This window comes from Panthera leo, chromosome E2 (genome assembly GCF_018350215.1).
Source record: "Panthera leo isolate Ple1 chromosome E2, P.leo_Ple1_pat1.1, whole genome shotgun sequence".
Classification (NCBI taxonomy): Eukaryota; Metazoa; Chordata; class Mammalia; order Carnivora; family Felidae; genus Panthera; species Panthera leo.
The window spans coordinates 33,265,724-33,291,404 of NC_056693.1; the positions used below are offsets into that span (position 1 = coordinate 33,265,724).

The 25,681-nt window shown below is 51.4% G+C and overlaps 1 protein-coding gene across 3 annotated transcripts in view; it reads left to right on the forward strand.

The window, feature by feature from the left end:
- GNAO1 (G protein subunit alpha o1) overlaps window positions 1–25,681 on the forward strand; it is a 169,815-nt gene that overhangs the window by 78,374 nt on the left and 65,760 nt on the right. For all 3 annotated transcript variants that reach the window (XM_042920570.1, XM_042920571.1, XM_042920569.1), the window contains exon 3: window positions 6,878–7,019. In XM_042920570.1, the coding sequence (XP_042776504.1) occupies window positions 6,878–7,019 (142 nt within the window). The remainder of the gene's footprint in view (window positions 1–6,877; window positions 7,020–25,681) is intronic.

Below are 25,681 nucleotides of genomic sequence, written 5' to 3' on the forward strand. Positions count from 1 at the left end.
CATTGCGGGTCAGTCTCCCTGGTGAGTGTCACACAAGTGAGGCACCGAGCACTGACCTAACCTGGACAGTCAACATGTGAATCTCCAGCTGTGATCAGAAACACATTTTATGACATCACGGAGCAGCACCCAAGTCAGAAAATCCAGCTTTTTAACCCACTGCTGCTCCTGTGATGTTCGTTAGGTAAATGAGCAGATTCTCTGCTTGAGTGCCAACAACGCCCCCCTCTCCCTGCCCCATCTTCCCTTCTGTGGCCTTGCTTGGCTTCCTCCTGGTGGGCAGTGGTCCTCTTGTGACCTCCTGGCCCCCTTGCCCTGTGGCCCCGGGGTCACGTCCTCTCCTGAAGAGGACAGACATGGTGCAGCCAGCCAACTGTAGCTCCACCCCAACCCTGCCCTGCTCACCAAATATGATAACAATAATAATAACAGTGGGGCTGATTGAGTGCTTATGATGCCCTGGATGCCCGGCACTTGTCTTTACAAACCACGACTGGCGAGGAGAGTTACTGTTACCAGGCCCGTCTCCATGGAAGGTTGAGGAAGCTGAAGCACTGAGCTGTGAAAGAGATTGCCCAGCCCCACAGTTTGAGTCTGGCTCCCAAAGCACCCCCTGAATCTAGATCCCCAAAGGGACTATGGTGGAGGATAGAGAGACAGTTCCAATGCAGGGGAAAGGGTGCTGAGAAAGGGGAGCAGAGGGGCGTTTAATCCAGCCTGCAGATGGTGTGAAAAATCATGTTCCAGCAGCTTAGGGCCCTGAGTTCTTGAACCTCCAGAAACTGGGGGTAACGGTATGTGCGTGGGGGCATTTGCCACAATCTCAGAGGCATCTGTGATTCAGAGAAGGAGAGTGGCTGCTGGGCCAGAGGATCCTCCAAGGTCCTTTCCAGCTCCTGAGCCTGTGCTTCTGTGACCATATAAGGCCACCGTGCCCAGGGAGTCTCACTGCAGCTGAGTGCAGTCCTACACTGAGAGGGGAAGCAGAGAACAAGAGAGCCCTGGTCCAGGCCTCCTGCGAGGTCCCAAGGCAGTAAGGAGGGGGAGCCAAGGTAAGGGAGGCCAAGGGTCACTCCTTGTTTGCCTCTTCCCAGAAAGCTCAGACCTGTTCCAGTGGGCTCGGATGCCACCCTCCCCCGTTTCCCCCCCGTTTGCACTTGAGGTCTCCTCCCTCAGTTGTGTTGCCAGGTTTCCAGAGTCTAACTGGTGGCTTCTGTCCAAAGGGAAACACTCAGGTCTGCAGTCAGCCCTTGCCTGCTCCCCATTTCTTCTTGGTCCACCCCTCAGAGTCTCTGAGTTTGGGATGGGCACCATTGTGGCATCTAACTTGGCTTGGCTTTGCTACCCTGGCTCTGCAAGCATAGGAAATCTGGTGGATTCCCACCCCAGCACACACACACACACACACACACACACACACACACACACACACACCTGCCTCCTTTAGTGGGCTCCTTCGGGGGGGGGGGGGGTCTTAAGCATCTGTCTACTCCAGTCTCACATTGTTAATGTCCCACTTTCTCAGTACTGTCCAGAGCGCAGTCCTGTGCCAAATAATATGGAGAAGAGGAACTGAGACAGACGAGATGTGGTACCTGGCCTCCAGGGACTGACAGGCTGGTGGTAAAGACAGAAAATTAATAAACAAGTTTACTAGGAGATGATCTCTGATTATTGTTATTATCAAGGTGCAAATCATGTTTTAGTCATGACTCTATTAGTTATAAATGACAGAAACCCGAGTCAAATTAGCTTAGGCAAAAATAAGAGGGAATTATTTAGCTGCTATCACTCGAAAGTGTAGAGATAGGGTTAGCTTCAGGCATGGCTTGATCTAGTGGCTCAAATGATTGATGTCTCTGGGACTTGATTCTGCACTTGGATGAAGATCAGTTTATAGGACTATTGCAATGTGATGCCACTGACTATTGCTAAAGTGTCTCATGCAGCCTTTCTCCTGCTTTCCAAACCCTGGTATTATCTCCTCCAGGGCTCAGACCTCAGACTCCCCTGGGCTGCCTCTCCAGCCCCTGGCCAGATTCTTCCTTTCCTTGCCCCACACTCCTTGGGCTGATATTATAAGACATGTTCTGATACTCACTGTGTATGTGAAATCTCCAGACCCTCTGGGAACCTGGATACAGGGATCCAGAGCAGAAGAAGCACTTCTGCCTCTGTGTGTCTGTCTGGTGGTCACAGGTAGGGTCTCGAAGGCCACTTTGACACCTACCAGCTGTGTGACCCCAGGTAAGTGGTTCCATCTCTCTAGTTTCGGTTGTCTCATCTGTAAAGAGGTGATGATAGTTTTTATCTCCTAGGATTATCTTGAAGATTAGATGAGAGGGTACACGTAAAGCCCTTAACAGAGAGCAAACCCTCAGACATCAGCTGCTATTATTATTGTTTCTTTTATACTGCCAATGAAGGAAATTCTATTTGGGGGATTTTGACTGTGGAATGAGGATATATATTACTAATAGCTACCATTTATTATATACTTATATATGACCGGCACTTTCCATTTATTCCTCACCCAACAGCCCCTTGCAGATGAGAAACCTAAGACCTGAGGGGTGAAATCCTTTACCAATGACACCCAGCTCATCAGTGGTAGAGCTGGGGTTTGCCCGCACCTGTGTGACTCCTAAGACTAACCACAGCTCTGCCCTGCCTCCAGAATGTGATGGCGAAATAGAAAATCAAGGGGCCTTAAGTGATACTTGTAAGGACACACGACTCAAATCAATGCTGGGGGGGGGGGGGGGGCGGGGTGCGGGTAGCAAAAATGAACAAGGTGGTATGAAAAGAGTCCTGGAAGGGTGGACACTAAAAACTGCAGCGTCTTTCCCTGAGTGACGGGATTACTGACGATATGGGTTGTTGTGGGGGGTTTTGTTGTTGTTGTTTTATATGGCCCAGATTTTCTAGTGTTAGCATTTACTACTTGGTAGTTAGAGGGCAATATAAAATCCCACCCTGAAACAGGAAGTCCAATTCTAAGCTCATATGAGCCAGTTTGTACAAGGTATGGAACTCATCGTTGTGACCGGAGCAGGTTTTTCCCACATCGCGTCATTTCTGCAAACCTCACATGAAGCTTCTGTACCTCAGGCCACCCCAGGCACCAGGCTGAGACCTTTCTGGCAGTTTTTGACCCAGTCCAGCTGGTGTAGAAGAGCGTCCCGGTCGACCCGCACTCCACTCCTGGGCTGAGAAGACATTAGGCTAAGTACTTAATCTCTCTCAGACTCTCTTCCTCTTCTGTCAAACAGAATAAAAAACGTCCCCTCCCTGCCTTATTAGGTGGCATAAGGACTGATACTCATGGGTGTGGACAATGATAGCCCCATCCCTAGTGTTTCAGGGGAAATCCTGAAGGCAGCCAAGGGTCTAGAGAGTATTTCCGGGAGAGTGGTAAGGCCTCCTGGTCCAAAATGAAGCATGAGAAACTCACTGCACTGACTTCTTCAGAGACAGTGTCACGGGGACCGGCAAATCCCGGCTCCACCTCTCAGGTTCCCCAGCAGGTCCCACCCTCTGTGGGGAGGCTGGTCATGGAGCCTAGGTAACAACTGGCTTTTTTATATAGCTTTTTAGCTGTTCTAAAGTTTACAATATGTGTCTTAACTTACCGTCTTTACTTTGAAGTGCTTCATGTGTAAGAATTTTTCAACAGCGTGTTTCCATTTTATCCCTCCTATCCTTTGTGCCGTCGTTGCATAAGTTTTGCTTTTACATATGTTATAAATAACACAATATAGTTTTTTTAGCCTTTTTCCTCTCTTTGCTTCAGTTTGGATAGTTTCCATGGCTGATTGTTCAAGGCCACTAATCTTCTATGAGTTAGTTGCATACTGTGAAATGTTTATCTCAAATATTATATTTCCATCTCTAGACATTCTGTTCTGTTCTTTTTTATATCTTCCATTTCTCTGCTCGTTATGTTCATGTTTTCCTTTAATTTCTTGAAAATATTTTAAATAGGTATTTCTAAAGTCCTTGTTAATTCCATCACCGCTGTCACTTCTGAGTCTGCTTCCATTGACTGATTTTTCTCCTGGTTGTGCATCCCACCTTGCTTCTTTGCATAGCTGGGAATTTTGTATTGGGTGCTGGACATTAAAAAATATTATATTGTTAAGTGTCTGATTTTGTTGTCCTGATTTAAACAGCGTTGGACTTTATTCTATCAGGAAATTAAGTTACTCGTGGGTCAGCTCAATTTTTTAAAGCTAATTTTTAAGCTTTGTCAGGGTGGGTCTAAAGTAGCTTTTACTCTGGGGCTGGTTTAGACCTACTACTATGGCATGAGCCTTCTAGGGTCTCTGCTGAGTGATCTAGCTGTTCAACAAGGACTCTCCACTCTGCCTGGTCAGAACTCACACATCTCCCAGCCTTGAGTGAGGTTTGGGAAGTGTTCGCCTTATAAGCTCCCTGATGCCTCTTATTTGCTGAGCCCTTGCAATCTCTCCCTATTCAGCCAAAGACTGAGGAGACCCCCATTCATATATCTAGTGCTTGGCTCCCTCTCTGTAGATTTCTCTCCCTGGTACTCAGCCCCTCAAATTCCAGCCACCTCAGGCTTCCTGAACTTCGAGCGTTGTCTCATCAACTCAGTAAGACCGCTGTGCTCTTCTTGGGTTCTCCCTCCCTGTGCTGAGAGCTGGTAAATGCCTCCAGGTGGAAAGCCGAGGCAGTCACAAGGCTACCATATTTGTTTCCCTTGTCTTCTGGATCACAGTCCTGTACTACTTATTCTCTAGTGTCTGAAACTTCTTGTTTCTTATATTTTGTCCAATTTTCTGATTGTTTACAGTGGGAACTAGCAATTTCCTTTAAGATCCCTCTGGGGTGCATCAATGATCCAGGCTACATGTACACTCCCTCCAGAAACTTGTACAGAAATGGATTTAGGGTTCATAAAAGTCCATGAAAAGTCACAAGGGTCATTCTGATCTGCTTCTTAGAGAAACCCAGGATAAAGACTCACAACCCAGTATCAAGTCAAATTTTACAACAGGAATTGTTAGTGTCCGTCAACTGATGGATGGATAAATAAAATGTGGCGTATCCATACAATGGAATATAAATGGGCAATAAAAAGAAATGAAGTCCAGGGATGCCTGGGTGGGTCAGTCAGTTGAACATCTTACTCTTAATCTCACCTCAGTTCTTGATTTCAGGGTTGTGAATTCAAGCCCCACATTGGGCTCCACACTGGACATGAAGCCTACTAGAAAGAAAGAAAGAAAGAAAGAAAGAAAGAAAGAAAGAAAGAAAGAGAAAGAAAGAGGAAGGAAGGAATGAAGGATGGAAGGAAGGAAGAGGGAGGGTGAAAGAGAGAGAGAGGGAGGGAGGAAGGAAGTCAGGAAGGAAGGAAAGAGAAAGAAAGAAAGAAAAGAAAGAAGAAAGAAAGAAAGAAAGAAAGAAAGAAAGAAAGAAAGAAAAGAAATGAAGTACTGAAAAATGCTGTACCATGATGAAATGATGAATCTTGAAAACATTATTGTGCTAAATGAAAGAAGCTTATCACAAAAGACCACGTGTTATATGATTCCATTTATATGATATGTCTAGAATAGACAAATCTATAGAAACAGAATACAGATTAGTGATTGCTTACTGTGAGGTGGGGGGTGAGTGGAGATTACTAATAGGTACAGAGTATCTTTTTGGTGGGGGGACAAAAATTAGACTGTAGTGATCATTGTTGAACTATGCGAATATACCAAAAAACATTGACTTGCATACTTTAAATGGGTGGATTGAACGGTATGCGAGTTATGTCTCAGTAAAACTGTTTTTAAAAAAAGAATTGTTAGTGATTTTCTTCTGTACTGAAGGTAATGAAGGAATGGAAAAGTGCCGTGTTGATGTGGAAGTCTCAGCTCTCATATTGATGTATGTACATACCATAAGTAGTATTTAATTGCGAACTGGAAAATGTGACCAGAGAAGTATTTACACAGTTTTCTTGGGGGAGGTGGTGGCCACTGTTGGGTGTTCGTCTCAAAATCCATTCAGTCTTTCCTCGTTACTTCAGCTATAGGAGAACTCTTGCAACGTTTAGGTTTTATCCCCTCTTTCTAGATTTTTCCCCTACCTGGAACCTGGTCAGCAGTAAGCCCATACCGAGTGACTGCTCTCTGCAGGGAGAAGGGACATCAGGACATGTCTAGCCTTAACCTTGACCTCGGAGGAATCTGAGAACAGGAGAGCAGAGAGTATCGCGTGGCCTCTGAGAACTGATGGCACTTTTGTGTCCTCCGTGTCACTATTCAGAGCCTCCAGAATAAGGGTGACACAGTAGTTCAATCCCAGCCAAGGATGGAAGAGTAGGCACCCTCCTTCTGTTGGTTTTTCTGTTGTCAGAGATGACGACGGTTCATTTAAGTGAGTCCTCTTTCCTTCAAGCACTGTGAGTTTTCTGCAAAAGAAAAATTATCATTCATTTGCAGGCTTCTTGCCGGGGTCTTCATCAATGTACTTCTAAGTGGAAATTTAAGTTAAGACCCTGAGCTTTGCTTAAAAATACCAATAGCTAACACTTACTGAGTTCTTCGTGTGTGCCCCTCCTGTTCTAAGCACTTTCAAGTATTATCAGCACTTTGCCAACTGGTACTTCTTTCACTATAAATAGGGAGTGTAAAGACACTGCATTTCTTTTTGCCACTACTCTGTCTCAGCTTAATTTCAGTAGGTTCTTCCTTCAGATTTTATGGTATGATGCAGCAGCTCAGTAATTCAGCATCCGGGTCGGACCCAGTCCTCAGCCAGCAAAGCCAGGAGGTTGGCCCCGGCGGCTTCACGCACCTGGCATTCTTGATGCCAAGTGAGGACGGTGCACTCATCAGATGTGTGTGTGGTTTTTCTCTAGGATCATCCACGAAGATGGCTTCTCTGGAGAAGACGTGAAACAGTACAAGCCTGTTGTCTACAGCAACACCATCCAGTCCCTGGCAGCCATCGTCCGGGCCATGGATACTTTGGGCATCGAATATGGTGACAAAGAGAGAAAGGTAGGCCACGGGGCCCATGGGCACCTCAGGGAGGGAGGCTGTGCTCTTTTCAACATCGGCTGCCTCCCAGGAACAGGAAGAGACTGCTGTGTGTGATAGAGAAGGCTAGTCGCCAGCCTAAGCCAGTGTATCAGTCGGCCTGGCAAATACAGTCAAACAGGGGCTTAGGTGATGGGCACACCTCCCAAGCAAAGTCGCCAGCAAAGACAGCAGACACAGAATTTGTTTATTTTGCATATGACAAAGGGTTGGTGACTGTCCTAAATCGGAACTCCTACAACACACAACATTGTGCGAGTACTTGCCCTTGGGCAATGAACTTGAACAGAAAAAGCATTTCTCAAACCAAACAAGCACTACCTGAGCACCGTCTCCCCTCCTTAGGAGAACTGTGCTTGCCTTCTTGGGAGTGGGGGGCAGCCATTTGAATTGACTCTCTTTCCTCCTTTACACCTCGTTCTTCCAGGTGAGTCTGAGGACCTAAGAGGCTCTCCTTCCTGTAGGAAGTTGATGTCCTGAAATAGGGGTTGTTGGGTTTTTTTGAACGTTTTATTTAAATTGCAGTTAGTTAACATACACTGTAATACTGGTTTCAGGTGTACAATTTAGTGATTCAACGCTTATAGACAAGGAACTGTTTTTCAGTTGCGTTTCCAGGTGTCTGATAAGTGGTGAATGGAATAAGTGCATAAAAGCCTCTTATTTGCAAACATTTGCATTAACTGTAAGACTGAACCATATACAGCTATCCTTGGCAAAGCTAAATAAAAGAGAGGAAGGGAAAGAAGGAAAACAGCCTTAGAGAATTCTATCCACGAGTGGCTCTTTGTGCCCTGGTGGGCTCATGAATCCCAGCAATCCTTTCCCTGTGTCCTGGAAGGTGGAGAAGGGAAGGTGGGGAGGTCTTTGAGCGCCTGGGCCCCACACTGGAGCCTCTGGATGGAGAGAATTAATCTCTGATTACTGTGTGATTCAGTAGTGTGCTACGTACATATCCTGTCTTTGCTAAAAATCATCTCCCTCACAGAGGAAAACTATCCTCGTCTGGTAAGTAATCTGTGGCCGACAGCTTTACATGTAAAATTCAATAATTTACACACAAAATTCTAATTCCATAGGGCAGACTCATCCCAGCTCAGGCATTGGCTCCTCCTCCACAGGGGTATTTGGTGCCTGAGGGTGTGTTGAAGGCCAGCCCGGGACAGGGACGACTGGTGCTGGCAGGAGGGCCGGGTCCCCGCCCCCTGCTCCTCTGAGGGGCCAAGTCCAGCAGTGGTTCTGCAAAGGAGGCACTTCCCACCAGGGGGACCTGCTTTGGTTTCTGTCATATAACCAGCGCCTGTGGGAAGAGTGGCAATGCTAGGTCTTCAGTCCTGTTTCCGTGACGCACGAACTGATGGCTTTCAGCGAGCCGGGCACGGTGCTGGCTGCTGGGGCTTCAGGAATGAGCACAGAGTGGGTGGTGCCCCAAGAACCCAGGCAGTCAGCGCATACCTACTCAGAGCATCAGAATTAGCCAAGATGGCTATAGGGCTCCATTCGTGTTAATAATAATGGCCACAGTGGTAATTGACGAGCTGTCACTTACTGAGCACCTCCTAGCTGCCAGGTGCTGTGTTAAGCATTTTCTATACATTAACTCATTTTCATTAACTCAGGCATTAAAGCCCAGAGCAGGAAATGCCTGGTGTGATCTTTAGACAAGGACAGGCCACAGGCTTCTTGGCCAAAGAGAGAGCAAGGTGCCCAAATCTCTGTTAACCAAATGACAGCTACAGTACAGAAGGCCCATGTGCCCACAGCACATGCCCTCCACGCTTACATGCACACACATATGCACGGCCCGTGAGATCTCCCAAGGGTATGTGTGTTCACTGCCATGCCTGCCTCCCAACCAGCTTTTCCTCCCCAAAATTCTCCTGCCCTGATTAAAACCCAGACAAGTCATTGTGACTTTGGAATGCTTTTTCTCCTTCAGTTCTGAAAGCTCTACTTATTCCTGTGGAATTTTTTTTTTCTCCGTTTTATTACCCTGAACAGACATTGCTTGGGAATTGGGAGGAATACGATATATCAAGGACTTATGCCAGGGGCCCCTGGGGCCTCTGGGGCTGTGTCTCCTCTGTGACACAAGACAAGACAGTCCTCAAGTAGGAGGGCAGGGAAGGTGCCAGTGCAAAGAGAGACCAGGACCAGAGCGGGGCTGCCCTGGAGAGTCCATTGGACACGGTAGGGTCAGAGCCCAGTCTTGTCATAGGTGGCACCATGGCAGGTGCCTGACCCATCCCTAAGGCAACTCAGGCTCCTCAGGCACAATCCTTCTGGCTGACAAAGGCCTCCAGGCCCATGGGCACCTCCTCCCTTTGTTATGTCACCTGTGGGGAGCAGAAAAGAAAAGTTGACCCAAGACTCAGGCCAAAGTGAGCCAGGCAGCCGGAGAAGGTGTTTTCTGGAAGCACGCCTGCATGGATTGCAGTCTGGGAAGCTGAGTGCAGGGACCCCTATACATTAATCTGGGTGGGGGTATGGGGCAGCTACTTCAGACAGTTTCCCCTGAATCTGGAAGGGACATTTGTGATGAAACTTGACTATGAGAAAGAGACAGCCATGGGAGCAGAAGGGGACAAAGGTTCCAAACAAGCACGAAGGTCCTGACAGAGGAGTGAGCCTGGCATGTTGGAAGAGAGAAAGCCTGAACTGCACCCTGGGAGAGCAGCAGGGCCCTGGGGTATTGGAATCTTCCAGTCAGGTCTACCTACAGCCAGCCAGTTGGTGGTGCCCAGATGCCCTGACCCCAGATGCTGGGTCTCCAATCTCTTTCCTCTCTCAGGACCCCAGGGGCTGCCCACCTGGAGAGTCTGCTGTTTGGATGTTGTGAGAACTGCCCAGTGTGGAGCAGACCCAGATTTGTGTTTCGGCCTCTGAAGACTCCCTCACTCTCTTGGCTTCCCCACCTCTGCCCTCCTCCCCCAACCCATCATGGATTATCTAGAGGAAGACAGCCCCATATCCAGAGCATCCTTGGGCCAGCCAGCTTTGCACTCTCCATACAGAGAAGCATCTAGAAGCTTCCTTGCTGTACCTCATTAGAACAGGTGTCCCTGACTTCTCTTGGCAGCTGGTTCACCACCTACCCTGGCCCCCCAGTGGAGGGAGGAGTGACTGGTTTCTCTTTCAGCTTCTCTGTCATGTCGACACCCCAAGCCATATGATTGTGCATGAGCCCACTTCTGAAAGAGCCTCTACCTGGGACAAGTAACAGGGATCCCCCTACATCAATCTGGGGCTTCTACCTCCCATGCCCCAGCCACAGAAGACCACAGAAGCCCACAGAGGTGCCACAGGGGGTATCTTTGGCCCCTCCCCAAAGATGCCACACACTCCCATGCCTCCAGGCCTTGTCTTAAGCCATACCCTGTGCTCCCAATGCCCTTCTCCCCTTCTCTTCCTCCTAGAATTCCTCCTGTTGACTGAGAACCAGCTTAGTTCCCTTCTCTTCTGTGAAGGCTTTCCCTTCCTTCCCCTTGACAGTGAAACTCAGCTCAAGTCTTTCTCTCCATCGAGCATTCACTCACCCACCAATATGAAAATTGGTTGTGTTACTGTTTCCTTAGAAACATGACCCTTGCTCTCTAGGGCATTCAAAACCCATTTGAGCAGCTAATGAAAGCGGGGAGCCTTCCTGTCTGTCCCATGCACACATCTGGGAAATTTTGCCTATAATTTCAGGGGGCTCTGGAACTCATAAAGCCCACGAGGGGAGCCTAGAATAAGAAATCCCTCATAATTTCGGGTCCTTCTGCACAAGGCTTGTGTCATTCCATCTTTCGGTCCCCTCCTCACCCATAAAAACCTGCACAGTGCTCAGAATATTGTAGGTCTTCAGAACAATCCCTTAAGTAGAATGACATTTCTAACTTTCTCCGTTGTCGGAGAACCTGTGCCTGTAATTCATCACTGAATGAACAAATGTTGGTTGGGTAGGTACTGTGGGTAAAGGCTTTGTGCTAAGTGCTGTGTGAGGATTTGGAGGCATGTGAGACAGAGCCTCTAAGGAACTGATCTCGTTGGAAGACAGGGTTCACAACCTGAACGGCTGGGCCATCACGAGGTGTGGGAGGTCAGGGAAACCCTCTCGGGGAAGAGAGGCTGGCACAGACCTTGAAGCAGGGGTGTGGCTTGATGGGGACTGAGGTGGGTAAGGAAAGGGACTCGAAGCAGCAGGAAGAACAGGAGTAAAGACAGTGGGTTGGTAGCTACCAAAACAGATCTGATGGACAGGGGAGGCCAGTGGCTAGAACAGAGGTTAGGATACTGCAAGGTGTGGGAGAGTTAGAAGATGCAGTTAGTTAGGTCCAGATCCGGAGGCCTTGGAAAGTGCACCGAGGAGTTTGGGTTTTATCCTATTGGCAGCAGGCAGCTTTTGATAGATTTTGAGTTGGGGAGGGATGAAAGTGGGTTTTTAAGGAAACTCTCACAATGGCTCCTGTGCGAGCAGGGGGTAGAGGGAGGGGGAGGCACGCTGAGGTGTGAAGTCTCCATGGGGGTTGGAAAGGAAGGGCAGCCAGAGGGGTGTGTGGTGATGAGGGGAAGAAAGGGGCCTGGGATTGAGAAGGCTACTGGGGCAGAAGGGCACAGACCAGAAAACCGGCTGACCAGAAACAAGGCGAAACCTTGGCAGCAAAGTCTCAGGTGGGGCTGGGCCGGGCCCCGTGTGCTAAGTCTCCTTGGAACTCACGGGCTACCTACTACCTGCTACCCAGCGGGAGTGATCAGCAAGTACATAGATCAGAGAACGGAAGCTTTAGGAACTAAAGATGCTGATAATAGTGGCTTCCAATCTGTAAATTGCAGGGCCCAGTTTACATGATTTACATTAATTATCTAATCCTAACACTAGCTACCTGTGCGGAGGGTGCTATGGTTATCCCTACTTTACAAGTGAAAAAAAATTAGAGAGGCTCAGTGACTTGCCCCAGGTCATGCAGGCAAAATAAGTGCATATTTAATCTAGCTGGTAACCCTATTGAAGCTGTAATCCATGTGGCTCAGGTCCAGAGCAGAGACCCACTTAAACAGGCACAGCACAACCAGGCAAAACAGATCTTTAAAAAAATCTCGTTCTTTATCCTAAGTCTCTCTAAAAGTATGCAAAGGGACCCAAAGGGCAACTCTTGCTGCTTTTCTCAGACGTCCTTTTCTGTCCTCCTCATGCCTGCCCCACCTCCACTCTCTCTTGAGCTGCTGGCCCCCCAAATTCTGCAGATACCCTTCTCTCCCCGCAGCCTACAAGGCTTTCCCTCTCTTGGCCTCTTCTTCTCGCTCCCCCGCCTTTTCTCTGGTTCCTTCTCCTCCTCTCTGCCTCTAAGAGGTCCCCTCTCTTCCTCTCCTCTCCCCCTTTTCTCCATCTGTTTCTCGGCTTCTTCTTCCTCGCCCTCCACTTCTCCTTCTCCCCCTCCCTCCTCCTCCCTCCTCCTCCACTCCTGCTCCCTCTCTCCCCCTTCTCCCCTTTTCTTCCCTCACTCTCGACCTCCCTCCTTCCTCACCCCCAGCTCATTATCATGTAAATTGTCTTAACCTTTGGAGCAGCCTCTCTCCTCCCGGTGCTTCTGCGGTGCTCAGCCCAGGGCCTACATCTGCATCACAAAAGCGGAGAAACTTGTAGGGCTGAACTGGCCTGGACTCCTTGGAAGAAAGGATGGGGGGGGGAAAGACAATTACAGGATTAGAAGGTTCACTTGGACCCATGAGGGGATGGAGAAGCAATCCCGTGTTAACAGATTTTATCACCTGCACATGTAAACGTACATAACATTTATGTGCATATCCGTGTATACTTCCATATGTAACATACCTTGTAAACTAGTGGGGCAGGAGGAAGAAGTAATGCCTTCAGCTTGTAGAAGGCTTTATCCAGTTGAAAATACTCTCGTTTTCATTTGTTCACCCTTTGTCCATGTGCTTATTTCTCTCATTAAATTATAAGCCCCCTGAGGACAGAGTACAGGTCTTGCGTACGGTGCCTGACACAAGAAGTGTCTGATACTATGTTCATATCCCAGCCGTACCACCAGCTCTACGGCCCTGAGTAAAATATTCAGCCTCCTCAACACTCAGTGTTTCTGTCTCTAAAATGGGCATAATCCTAATACCTTCTTCATTCATCTGCTGTAAAATTAAATGAGATAATGCATGCCAAGTGCTAAGGAGAGGGCCTGACGCAGAGTTCTCAGCGCGTAAGTCTTGTTCTTTTGTTTGTTTGTTTAAAATTATCAATAGAATCTTGATAAATGATCCTGATAGCAATCTAGTGAGGAATGGGCACAGTTGTATCTGCATTTTGCATGTTAGAAACAGAGGCACATGTACTTAGTCGAGCTGTGCAGGGTCACTGACCTAAACAGGACTAAAGACTGGTGCTGGCAGGAATTGCCGCCTGGGGCTCTTCTGTTCCACCAAGGGGCTTCATTAGAACTGCCCCCCACCAACCTGAGATAATGGCAGCTCTTTGGGGAGGCAGAATCAAATTTCACACTTGGTTTCCAGAATGTCATCAGATCTCCTCTGGTAAAAGAAATCTTGACATTTAAGTCACACAGTGGAGCTCAGAACCCTATCTTTTTTTTTTTTTAATCAGGAAAATATTGTGGCCTTGTCTCCATGGCATAGCGTGGTTCACCCTTGTAGTTTGCTTGAATTCTGAAACGGACGAAAACAAGGATGCTCTGTGGCCTGTGTTCTGCCTGAGTTCCCTGGGGCCTGGAGGAAGCTCCCTGGTGGTTGTCAGATCTGATGGGGGCTGGGGGAGGCGCAGATGAAGGCCTCCATGTGCCGGTGCCCAAACCTGAGGCCAGGAAGAGGCTTCTGCTGGGAGCAGCCAGAACGCCTGTCACGTGCTGTGCACGAGGCTCTCTGGCCATCCCAGCCCAACTCTGTCCTCCCTGCTCTGACTTTTTGCCTGCCCAGATCAAAAGAGCTGGAAACTCCTCCATTTAAGACCATCTAATTCTACTGCTCCATTTTGCAGATGGGGCAAAATAGGCCCCATCTGGCCCAAACAGGAAAGGGACCTACTCAGGGGATGATGTGGCAGACCCAGGACTAGAACTTCAAGTTTCCGGACTCACGGTTCACTTCTCTTTCCATCTGACCAGTCTGCCTCAAATTACCCAGCCAATGGGAGGCCTCATTTTCTTTCATTCGGTTGGCCAGTTAGTCATTTCACAAACGCTTACCGAGCACTCGCTTCCTGGCTGACCATGGGGCGGCAGGGTTGGATACAAAGATAAAAAGAGGTAGGGCTCTCAAGCTTGGGTGGAGATCCTGTTCCTCAGATGAGAAGGTAGACTTCTTGATTTCTAAGACTTCCTACAGCTCTGACATTCCAGCTCTACGTGACTCAGTGCAGCCAGGTCAGCTCCTTCCCTGTAGTCTAAAACCACCTCAGGCTCCAGGTTTGGGACAGACACCCATTGTTTAAGCCCTGCCATAAGGAGCCCCACATCTGGCTGCTCAGACCTTGGCCCAGGGCGGCAGCACCAGTCTCGTCCATCTGCATGTTCCCCCCATCACTGTGTTCAGTGCACAGCAGGGGCCAGTGGATAGCTGAGCTCATGAGTGATTCCATTCATCCAGCAGGTGTTCCGAGGCCAAGTGCTGGGCTAGGTGCTAGGGATATGCTTGCGAACCGGACAGACACAGCCCCTGCCCTGAACAGACACACCCGTGGAGGAGGGAATGAAAGATACAGAACACACTTATTTTCATGCCTTCTTGATCTCAATGTTGAGGGCAAAGGTGGCTGGAGCAGCCTCCTGCATTGCCCCATTTATTTGTCCATGCAGGAACTCATGTAGCGGTGGGTCAGACCCAGTCCCTGCCCCCAGAGGGCACAGGCAAGGAGGGCAGACACTTCCATAGAGAGCGGTTTTTATTTTCATGAAAGTGCAGCGAGATGAGCCCTGAGGTGGGTAATGACGATGGAGATAATAACAGTGATCTATCAGTGGGTTGTCTGAAGATTAAGTGACTCAGAAAGTGTGTGCTCTTAGAGCAGGGCCTTGCACACAGTAGGTGCTCAGGAGAGGTTAATTAACATCAGGATTGTGTGCCTTAAAGCAAAGTGACAGCTATTATAGTTTTCAAAGGTTGCTTCTGCCTGGCAGGTGAAGGGGAGCAGGGAGCCAGGCCTTCTGGGCAGAGGGTGGTGGGAGCTAAATAAAGGTATGTGAAAGGGGCCTGAGAACTGGCATAGGGGAAGTACTGCTTTTGCTTAGTTTCTGTCCTGTTGTCACTTATCCGTCCTGGGGAAACGGTAGGAAAGTCGGAGCAGGCTTGAAGAAGTCACTTCACGCACGATTGGCGTTTAAGGAAGAGGTGCCGCTGAGGGGAAGACAAGGTTTCTCATCTGAGCTTTGGCGATTCCTAAAGGCGATGGTCGAAAACCTTTTTCTGAGTCTTGATGAAATGCTAAGCCATTCCCTGTTTTAGTAAGTCTAGTGTTGAGAACACACCAGGGTCTTTGCTGGTTGATAGAGGATCACACTGGGTCTCTGGGTCCTCCCTGTGGACCTTCGGGCGCTGTGGTCCAGGCCCAGAGATGAAGGACATTCCTACAGGAGGTCGGGCTCAATCTGCTGCCCCAGGGCATTCTGAAGAAGTTGCCTTCTGGATGGACTACATTGCTGGGAAAACAGTTTACCTGGGGGAAAGCCCACATTCTTCCGCCCTGAGGCCTTTGACCTGGAGACAACAGGCCGGATGTGAACACACTCCCTGAGCTGGTTCTTGAGGAACCGGGAGACTGCCATTACAGTCAGGGACGTGTTGTACGCGTTGGATTTCAGGTGGTCGCGCTCTTAAGTGTAATCGGTAAGTGCTTTCCCATGAGCGAGCCACTCCAAGCTTCACTGTGCACGTTAGCATGTATTTGGCAGCAAGGAAAAGAACAGCCAGCCAACAGCGTCCTAAACCATAGGAACAGCCATCGTTTCCTGGAGAGGGAGGCCCAAGAGTCGGCAGGCCCAGGGCCGTCCAGGAGGCTGCGCAGCCCGGCTTCTTACCCGGCGTTGGCCTAGCAGTCAGGGAGCTGGAGGAAGCAAAACCGTGGCCTTTTTTGCCACTCTAGTGGGACACACAGGCAGGAGAGGAGGGCAGTTTGGGGATAGCACCAGGCACCGCGTGTGGACTGCCGGGAATTAGGCCAGCATGTGCAGGTGGGTGTGCTGAGGTGATGGGGATGGCAGCGGGTGCCCTGGTAGATGGGGACTCCAAGGTGAACTGTCTTTCCGAGCAGTGGCAGAGGTGGCTCGTAGTTTCTTCTCTGGTTTTTGCCTCTGTTTCCCCACTGTCTTAGTCTCCTCAGGCTGGCATAACAAAAATACCGCAGACTTAAACAACAGAAATTTGTGTCTCACCATTCTGGGGGTTGGGAAGGCCAGGATCACAGATCAGACCGTCTCCTGGCTTCTGATTGTGTCCTCACATGGCAGAAGGGATGAGGGAGCTCTGTGGGCTCATTTCTGTGAGGGGGGCTCTGCCCTCATGACCTCATCTCCTCTCAGAGACCTTCCTCCTAATACCATTTCACAGGAATTTGCAGAGGGGCAGGGACACAGACATTCAGTCTATGGCACACATGGTGGTTCAGAAGGTTGATGTACCAAGGGGCACCAGAGACAAGAAAACAGCTGGTGGCGGGTGATTCCTGCCAGGGCAAAGCTGGAGGAAGAAGTCCTGAGGAGGAAGTTCAGTCCAGCTGATCCTGGGTCAGGGCTCCCTGGGCAGAGCACAGCAGTCAGGCCCCCTCAGCCCCACCGTTCCCCAACACCCCAACTTCTCTGTCTCATCGGGTGTTGTCGAGGCCACAGGCAGCCCCAGCCCCCATCTGGCCCCCCCCGACATCCCCTCCAAGGCATGCCAAGCGGAGGGGTATTAAGGCCGGGCCACTGCTGTCTTTGCACGTTCACGTGTCCGTTGCCTGTAGAAAGGGGAGTGGGATTTTTAAAAGAAAAAAAGGAAAAGGAGACATAAATGGGAGAGCCCACAGTAACAAAACGCAGTGAACAGTCAATGAAAGCCACAGGCGACGATGCCTTGCCCTTGCATGTTCTTTGTCTCTATGTCTCTGTGTCTCTCTCGCGCTAGCTTGCGTCCCCCTCCCCCCGTAAGCCCATCATTACGCTGCTCTGCCGGTGGAAGGATGTTACAACTATGCAAGTAAAATTTCCAGAGCGTCCAGACTGACGTGGGTCCCCGCTAATGGCCCTTCCCGCGACTGTCCGGGAGGCCCCTACATTACAACCCTTCCCGTCTCTGCCTGGCCACCCCACAGGGGGACCTGTGAGCCTCCTCTTTGCAGAGGGAGCCTAGTGGATATGTCCTTCAGGCCCAGCACAGTTGTTTTAAGGGGGCAAAGGAGCAACCAAAGAAACCTCCCATCCTTAGAAGATGCAGAGAATGGCTAAGAGAGGCCTGCCTGGCCATTGCCATTTTTTGAGGTCCCTGGCATACTGAAAAATAAAGAATTCCCAAGTCAAGGTCACAAAATTGTGGTATATCTTATTTTTTTTTATTTTTGTTAATGTTTATTTTATTTTTGAGAGAGAGAGAGAGAGGGAGGGACAGAGCGTGATTGGGGAGGGGCAGAGAGAGGAGACACAGAATCTGAAGCAGGCTCCAGGCTCCGAGCTGTCAGCACAGAGCCCAATGCGGGGCCCAAACCCACAAGCTGTGAGATCATGACCTGAGCCGAAGTTGGCGCTTAAAACAACTGAGGCACCCAGGCTCCCCGTGGTATATTTTAAATGTGTATGCTTAACAGTTTATCTTGGACCCACCTCAGATGCAATGCAATATAGTCACACTACCTAAAAAACAGCCACAGGATTTGTAAGAATATGAATTCACAGGGTCGTGCCGGCCACGTGGTCCTATAGTGGATCACAGGGGAAAGCTTTATGATAAGCATTGTCACCTCTCACTGCAGAGGTCTCTCCCTGACTATGTCTATTACCTCACTTGATCCAAGCCCCAAATTTGAGTGCTTTGTGAATGTGCGATCCCTTCCCGGTGACCCAGTACACCGTAGAGGAGACTGTTTGCTAAAATCCAGCTCAGTGGCAGGTGTCAGGGACCGAGAAAGGGCTTCGGTTTGTTGAGGTAGCAGCACCGTGTGGGTGAGACTATGAGTCATAGGCCAGGTGGGGATGGCCAACATGGCATCTCTCTCCCCAGCTCAGGGACCCTGCTCTGGGCCAGGGGAGGGGTGGGGGCGTGGAACAGTGGGGAGGGAGGTACACAGGTTGTACCACACACAAGCGTTTGGGAGTGGTTTCCCTGCAAAAACCAGAACCCGTCTGCCCCTCAGACAGCCACACACACACATTCACAGTCTGCTTTACTCAATTTCCTCCTCCTTTGTATTACTTGTGAGGCAACCTGCAGTGGTCTGGTATCACTGCCAAAGACCCCTCTCTGGGCAAGTTAGGACTCTCTTGGTCACAAGTATAAAACACACCATCAAACTGGCTTACGGGGAAAAACAAAACAAAACTGACTCAGGGGTTAAGAAGTCTAGAAGTACAGCTGCAGGTGAGGCTTGATTCAGCAGCTCTGATGACATCCCTGGCTTCTCACCATCTCTCCACTCTGTCCCTCTGTGTGGTCTTCACCTTAGACTCCACAAAATCGCTCTCTCACTTTGCCAGACCATGTCTACAGCAGTAAAGTTGCTATCTCTTCGCACCACACCTGGCCGCTGAGCGTCCCGGGATGTACCCCTCTGCGAGATGGGGTGCACCTCGCAGGCTCTTCCCTGAACAGCTCCCCAAGTCCTGGGAGTCCCTCTCTCTTGGTGGCCCTGTTGGATCACATGCCCATCCCTGAACCAGTCGCTGTGACCAGAGTTCAGCAGGGGTTAGAGCCGGGCTTTGGAGTCAGAGAGACATGACCTTGAATCCTGGCCCTGCCTTTCACCCCGTTGGACTTTAGGTTGGTCACCTGGCCCAGTGAACCTTAGATTCCTCATCCATAAAGTGAGGATGATAACACTACCTGCCCACAAGATTGTTCTAGTTAAAAGAAATTATGCAGGTTAAGAGATAAGGTTCCTGGCACCTGGTCAGTGCTCAATCAACAGCTATTGTTTTCACCCTCCTCTTACCCCACTTTACTGCCTGTTTGGTGAAGACCCCAATTCTGAAATTGGGGAAAAAATTAGTGCAGAGGCCTCCAAACTACTGCAGGTCGAAGAGGTGGCTTCCCCCTCCCCGAAGGGACCTGTTGGCTCTGGTTTTAACTCCAGGGAGAGAGTCAGGTGCCTCACCCCTGCCCTCTTGCTGGCTTTGCAGGAGTGGAGCTGAGGAGCACAGCTCCTGACCCTGGGCCCGGTGAGGCCCGAGAAAGAAGCCAAACGAGGGAGAGACAAAGAGAGAAGAGGCAGGGCCACAGAGAGAAGGCAGATGGTACCAGGTGACACTCGTCTGGGGAGCACTTGAAGGGGTTCTTCATGAGTGGAAGGGTCACCACGTCAGGTGCCCCTGAGCCAGCGTGAGGGCCTGTGGCCCTGTGAACGACAGTCCCGCAGTAAGCCCCTCCCTGGTCTCTGCAGCGTCAAGTGTCATCTCCCTCTCCGAGGTGCCACGTCCGTCTCTCTCTCATCCACTCATCCATCATTTGACAAACGTGTGTCGTGACCGTGTACACACTAGCAGTGTGCCGAGCCCTGGGCACACGGTGCTGAGCGGAAACGGGTGCTGCCGTCACTGAGCTCAGTCTGGGAAAAGATGGACACCCCTTGAGTAACTCTAGAGAGCTGTGAGCATCCTGGCTGCAGGCCCAGCCTGGCCTGTGCTGAGGACGAGGTGTCTGACAAAGAGCAGCAGAGACCGGCGGGAGGGAGGCAGATGAGAGCAGGAGAGAAGAGGCGGAACCTGGCAGGTAGGTGGAACAGCATGTGCAAAGGAGGTGAGGAGCCCTGACCAAGGGTAAGGGTCTGCAAGAAGGGCGGCGTGACCGGTGCCCAGAGGTCGAGGGGGCAGAGGGGCAATAGATGAAGCTGAAGAAGGAGCCAGGGCCAGCCAGGTGAGAAGAGCTCCTCAGCCACGGAAGGAATTTTGGCTTTGTTCCTAGTTCAGCAAGAAGCCACTGAAGGTTTCCTGTGGCTGCTGGGTGTGGAACGGATAGGCCCCAGCAAGAATGGCAACAGGGAGAAGAACAGAGAGGCTACTGTGGGCATCCAGGGACAGAGACGGATACGGTCTGTTCCAAGAAGGGACAGGGCCTCGCTCTGGGTCTGCCCACCATCCACCTGACGTGAAACCTTGTGCAACTGCCACGTCGCCCCGCAGGACCACAAACTCCTCCTGGTACACTGCCTGGCTCAGAGCCTGCCAAACCCTGTGGATGTCTGTTGGGCAAGTGGATGAAGGTCCCCTCCTCCACCCCTGCGGCTTAACCAATGCAGATGGGACCCCAGGCCCTGAGCACAACAACAGCCCTGGCCCCTTTGCTCTCTGCATCCAGGGAGTCCTCAGGGGAACTTCCTCCAAGCTCTGTGCATCCGGAGAGCTATGGCCTCCCCACCCCAACGCCTGACTTCAGCCCCTTCTGGAGGTTCTGGCCTCAACTCCCTGAACCCCTATCCTTGGCCCAGTCTCTCATCAGTAAAAAAGAGATAATTCCATGATTATGATGATCAATATAACCGTGGACAGGGAGCTCTTGCCCTGCAATGTGCTCCTGCAAACACAGCACGAACATGTTACTTCCAGTGACGCCCACGGGCCCTCCTGGCTCAGACAGCAAGCTCGCGTCACCCAGCACAAGTGCTGGCAGGCCGCTCTCCCTCCTTCCTCTCTCCCGAGTCAGCCCAGGAGCAGCTGACAGCTTCTGGAGGAGACGTGGACCAGGAGCATTTGCACACCCAGACTGCCCTCCCCCAGTATCTCTGCTCCGAGGTCCCCAGGGTGCAGTCCTGAAATAGCTCACTGCCAAATTAGGTCCAGCGTTTCCAGCTCTGTGGGCGCCTCCCCTCCTTTCCCAGCCCTCTGTCTTCCTTCCTTTCTCCTTCCTGCCACACTTCCCTGCATGGAGCCCAGACCAGCTGGTTCCCCTGATGACAACTGGCCAAGGAGAGGAAGGAGCTCTCGGGGCCCCGGGTGCCTGCATAGTTAAGTACCCTGACTCCCGGATCCTCCCCTGCCCAGACCCAGGAGTCCTGCTCTGCAGCAGGAAGGTGGAGGGTGAGGTCCCTGACTCGTGTCCTCTCATGGAGGGGACCTGCACCTCCCGGAAGGGAAGCTCTGTGTGCCGTGGGGCTGAGGACACAGGCTCAGGACTCAGTCGGGTACAAGGTCAAAACCGGATCCTCAATTTTCAGCTTTATGACATCAGACAGGTTCCTCACATACCCTAAACTCAGTATCCTCATCTGTATAAAGGAAATACTACCAGTGTATCTCAGGGGCACCTGGCTGGCTCAGTCGATGGAACATGTGACTCTTGATCTCGGGGTTGTGAGTTTGAGCCCCACAACCTGGGTGTAGAGATTACTTAAAAATAAAATCTTTGAAAAAAAATACCAGTGTATTTCAGTCACGATAGGGGCTTAACCTGCTGTAACCAAGACGCAAATAAGACAAAGGCGTTCCTCTCTGGCCTCAGCCGCCCAGATGTGACATAGGATCAGGCCCTTCTGTCCACAGCTGAGATGCCCTGTCACCTTCAGGGCCACTGCTTCCATGTCAGGCCCGAGGGGCTGCACCAGCTACCCCTGCTACCCAGGAGCATTGGGAGAAAAGGAGAGGGGTTCGATTGTTGAAGGCCTTGAGTGTCAGGCCAAGGAGGACAAGTTCTCCATGGTGTGGGCCAAGATGTGTCAGAGCTGGGGAAGAGCCCCTGCCGAGCAACATCCACCAGCACCAAGTGGTGGGTAGGATGGAGCACGTTCTCGCTGGAACCTGTTGCATCGTGTCGGTTTGCTTCAGATTTACTTTTCATCCAGGCCCAGCCGCTCTCCCCTGAGCCAGAGCATCAGAGCTCAGACCCCCTTGCACCAGCCGCCGTGGGGCAAGCCTTCCTCCAGAGCAGGAGCCCCTGCCTTGCCCAGCGCCTCCGGCCCTTCCTCGGGGAAGCGTCTCCCTGGTGCTTCCTCTCATCCTGCCTCCGCGTCCCTTGTGGTCTGCGGCAGCCCTACGTGAGTGTAGGCACAGCTTTCTCAGTGAGCACTTGCTGGAAGAATCGTTGACACTCTTCTAGCCTGACACTCCTCAGACGTCAGTCCCATGATGTGATCCAGCAAAACACGCTTTTCCTGTCGAGTAAGTTTGAGAACGTGGACCGCATCTCCTCGTGGGGAAGCACAGTGCACACTACAGCATCGAAGGCTCGCCGAGCCCTACGGAAAGGAAGTTTGTGGATGCATGGCTCATCCAGAATTTTCCAGTCCTTTTCTTCTTGTTTGAGTCATCCTATTAAGTTATGTAACCATTCCCTGGAACGTGCGTTCTCGCTCAGGTCCTTCCTTTTACAGAAGGGGAGACAGAGGCACAGTGGGAGGAGAGGCTTGTGCAAGGTCACATCACAGGCCGCGGCAGAGCAGTTTTCCGGACCAAGGGTTTTCTTCCACTTGCACGCTTCTCCCCCGCAAGAACCACGCTCCCACTTTCAGCAACTGTTCCGGATCTTCCTTCCCTGCTCCATCGGCCCCGACCCACGCGCCTTGCCTTGTATCTGGTCTCCACAAACACCAGGAGGGCAGGACCACTGCCCTCTGCTGCTGTTGCTGCCACCAGTGGGGCACTTGACCCCTGTGACTGAGAGTGAGGCACTGAGCACTGGGCCATTGATCTCGTTCTTGCCATCCCTGAATTAGAGTGGGTCCAAGGTCATCGCCTCTAAGACTTCTACCCTCGCTTGCGCTCTGCTTGTGCCCAAAAGCGCAGAGAAGGACAGCCCTGGGCACCTCTGTAAGCTGATAACACCCACCCTGTGCCCACGCTGTTCGAAATGCTGTCTACACGTGAATTCCCTTGGCCCTCCTCTGGCCCCTTTGAGGGCATCCTGTTTCTTGGTGGGACACTGACTGATACATAGATTCCATTACTGTACTCATTCTACAGATGAGGAAACGGAAGGTCAGAGAGAGGAAGTAACAGTTAAGCCCAAGGTCACAGTGCTGTGGGCAAGGGGCAAGTCAGGCCATCTGGGCCAGAGTGTGTGCTTATGAGCAGGCAGGACCACGTCCTCCATCCAGGCCTCCCCCCCCAGGAAGGTCACTGGGAGCCACAGTCAGACACCAGGCACTGAGCTGTGTGCACAGAGATAACCAGTGAATCCTGGAAAACCGGGAAAGGGCCAGCCTCAGCTAGCCACCGACTGTGACGCCGTGCCACAGCCCCTGGCAGATGAGGCCGACGTGCTGACAGAGCAAGTGTTCTGCCCTCGCTGGCTTCTGGGCCTTGCCAGCCACAGGGGTGAGTGGGTGGAAAGACTGCTCCAGTGTCACTCTCTGAGGCCTGCCAGGAAGCAAGCCCAGAGCACATCCTTGCGCTCCAAGTCCTAGAAGTTTTCAAGCTGGGCAGGGGGGAAGAGAATCAGGCCTCGCCTCTGCTGGGAAAGGTGGGGGAGGTGGGAAAGTGCAACCCCACCGCCTTATCTCACCAGCCACCTAGCTCGACAGGGAGAACAGCTGGTGCGGGGCCAGTCCTCCTCACTGGGACTCTGGAGTCCAAAGGGGCAGGAGCCGAGTCTGCCTGGGACCCCCTTCTCAAGCCACGGGCATGCCAGGCCTCAGCTCATGGCACAAGAACACGGACCCTTCACGCAAGAGCCTGGTTCCCCACCCAGCCCTGCTCCCTGCTGGCTGTGTGACCTCAGGCAAGTCCCTTGTCCTGCGGGGTCCTACAGAAGGAGCAGATGGCCTCTAAGATCTCCCCTCCACCTCCTCCCTCATGTTCGTTCTATAAATTCTAAACAGTTCTATAAATTCTCCTGGCAGAGCTTAATTGCTAAGGTTAGGTGATTGCCAGCACAAGGCTCTTCCCTTGAATCCAAAAGAGAAAGAACCCCAGAGTTTCAAAAGCAGGACACGTGTGGAAGTCGGAGACTGACTTCTCTCAAGGTGGGAGTTGCTGTTAGCGGCAGGCAGAGGCAGCCCAGCCCTGGTGGGGGCTCTCCACAAGCACCCGGGGCCCGCGGCTGTAAGGATGCGCATGGTCCCAGCCCCGCGGGAGCCCCAGTGTGGACTGGCACGCGTAGGCCACCAAGCCATGGGGATGAAGCCACTGAGTCGGGCAGAAAAACACTGTCGGGTGTTCCCACTGCTGCCTCCGTGTCAAGGGTAACCATGTTGCGGGGCGGCAGTATGGCCGGCTGAGGCTCTCGGTTTCGGTCTGCTCAATCTGGAAGGCTCCCTGGGTGGTGGGGAGAGGGACGGCGGATTTCAGGAGCTGTTTGCTTGACGAGAAGGAGATGATGGAGCACACGGAGCAGGCTCGGGGCGGGGGGGTGACGCCAAGGACGCCTCTGGGCATTGTCACAAACAGTTTGTACACATGCCGTTGACGGACCCACACCCCCAAACCCAAAGCACCATCTGGGCACCTGGGGCTCAGACCAGTGGGCAGTGCTGCTGCTGTATATCCCTCGACCCATTTAGTGCCCTGCCTGCCGCAGTCAAGCTCCCAAGAATCTCCTCGCCAGCACTCAGCCTCTCCTGCCCGCCATGGTCTGTGGAGCTTTTACAAAGGCATAGCTGATCCTCTGCTTAACAGGTCCCACTGGCACCCTTGGTCCTCAGAATAGAGCCCTGCCAGCCTTGGGTCTGCTTCTTATGCTTTAAATGCTGCAACTTTGCAGTCCCGGGACCTCTGCAAGAGACATTCTCTCCTGCTCCTGTTGCCCCCACCCCTCCCCACCACCTGCACCCCACCTCCCTAAACTTGGGCTCTACTGTCACCTCTGGGAGTCCTTGCTTGACGCCCCCCCCAACACCAAGCCAGGCCTTTTGTCCCAATGCTCTCAGAGCCCTGGGAGCTTACTTCATGGCCTTGTCACATTTGTAAATGTATGTGTAAAATATTGGATCCCCTGCCAGACCACAGGGGAAGGAACAGGACCTATATGATTCCAAATGAAATCAGTACCCAGACCTAACATGGCACCTGCCCCAGAGCAGGTAGGTGCTCAGTTAAACTCTACTCCACAGACAGTCACTCACCCATGGTGTGCTGAGTTGTCTGCTGGGGTCAGAAGGTACATATCTCTGGTCCACCCCACCTTTCAAAACCGAAAGATCCCTCCCACCAAAGTCTCTGTTGAGCCCAGTTAACAGCTACAGGCAAGCTCTCCCCTACTGAGCCTTCCTGGTGCCCCAGCCCCCAGAAGCAACCATCCCAGAGTCCAGAGTCCCTGTAGACACGTTGCACTATAACGTGCAGACTTGGCAGAGTCAGGGTGTCAGACACCCGGCCCATCCCTCCTCCCCAAGCGTTGGCCTAAGAAGAGTCTGGAGATGGTGTGAGATCTGGATTTTAGACCCAGCTTTGCTAATAGCTAGCTGTGGTCCTTGAAAACCCCAGAATATGTGCTCTCACAGGGTCTCTTGGCCAGCTGATTGTGTAGATCCTGAGGTCCTAGGGATCATGGCATCCTTGGATGCT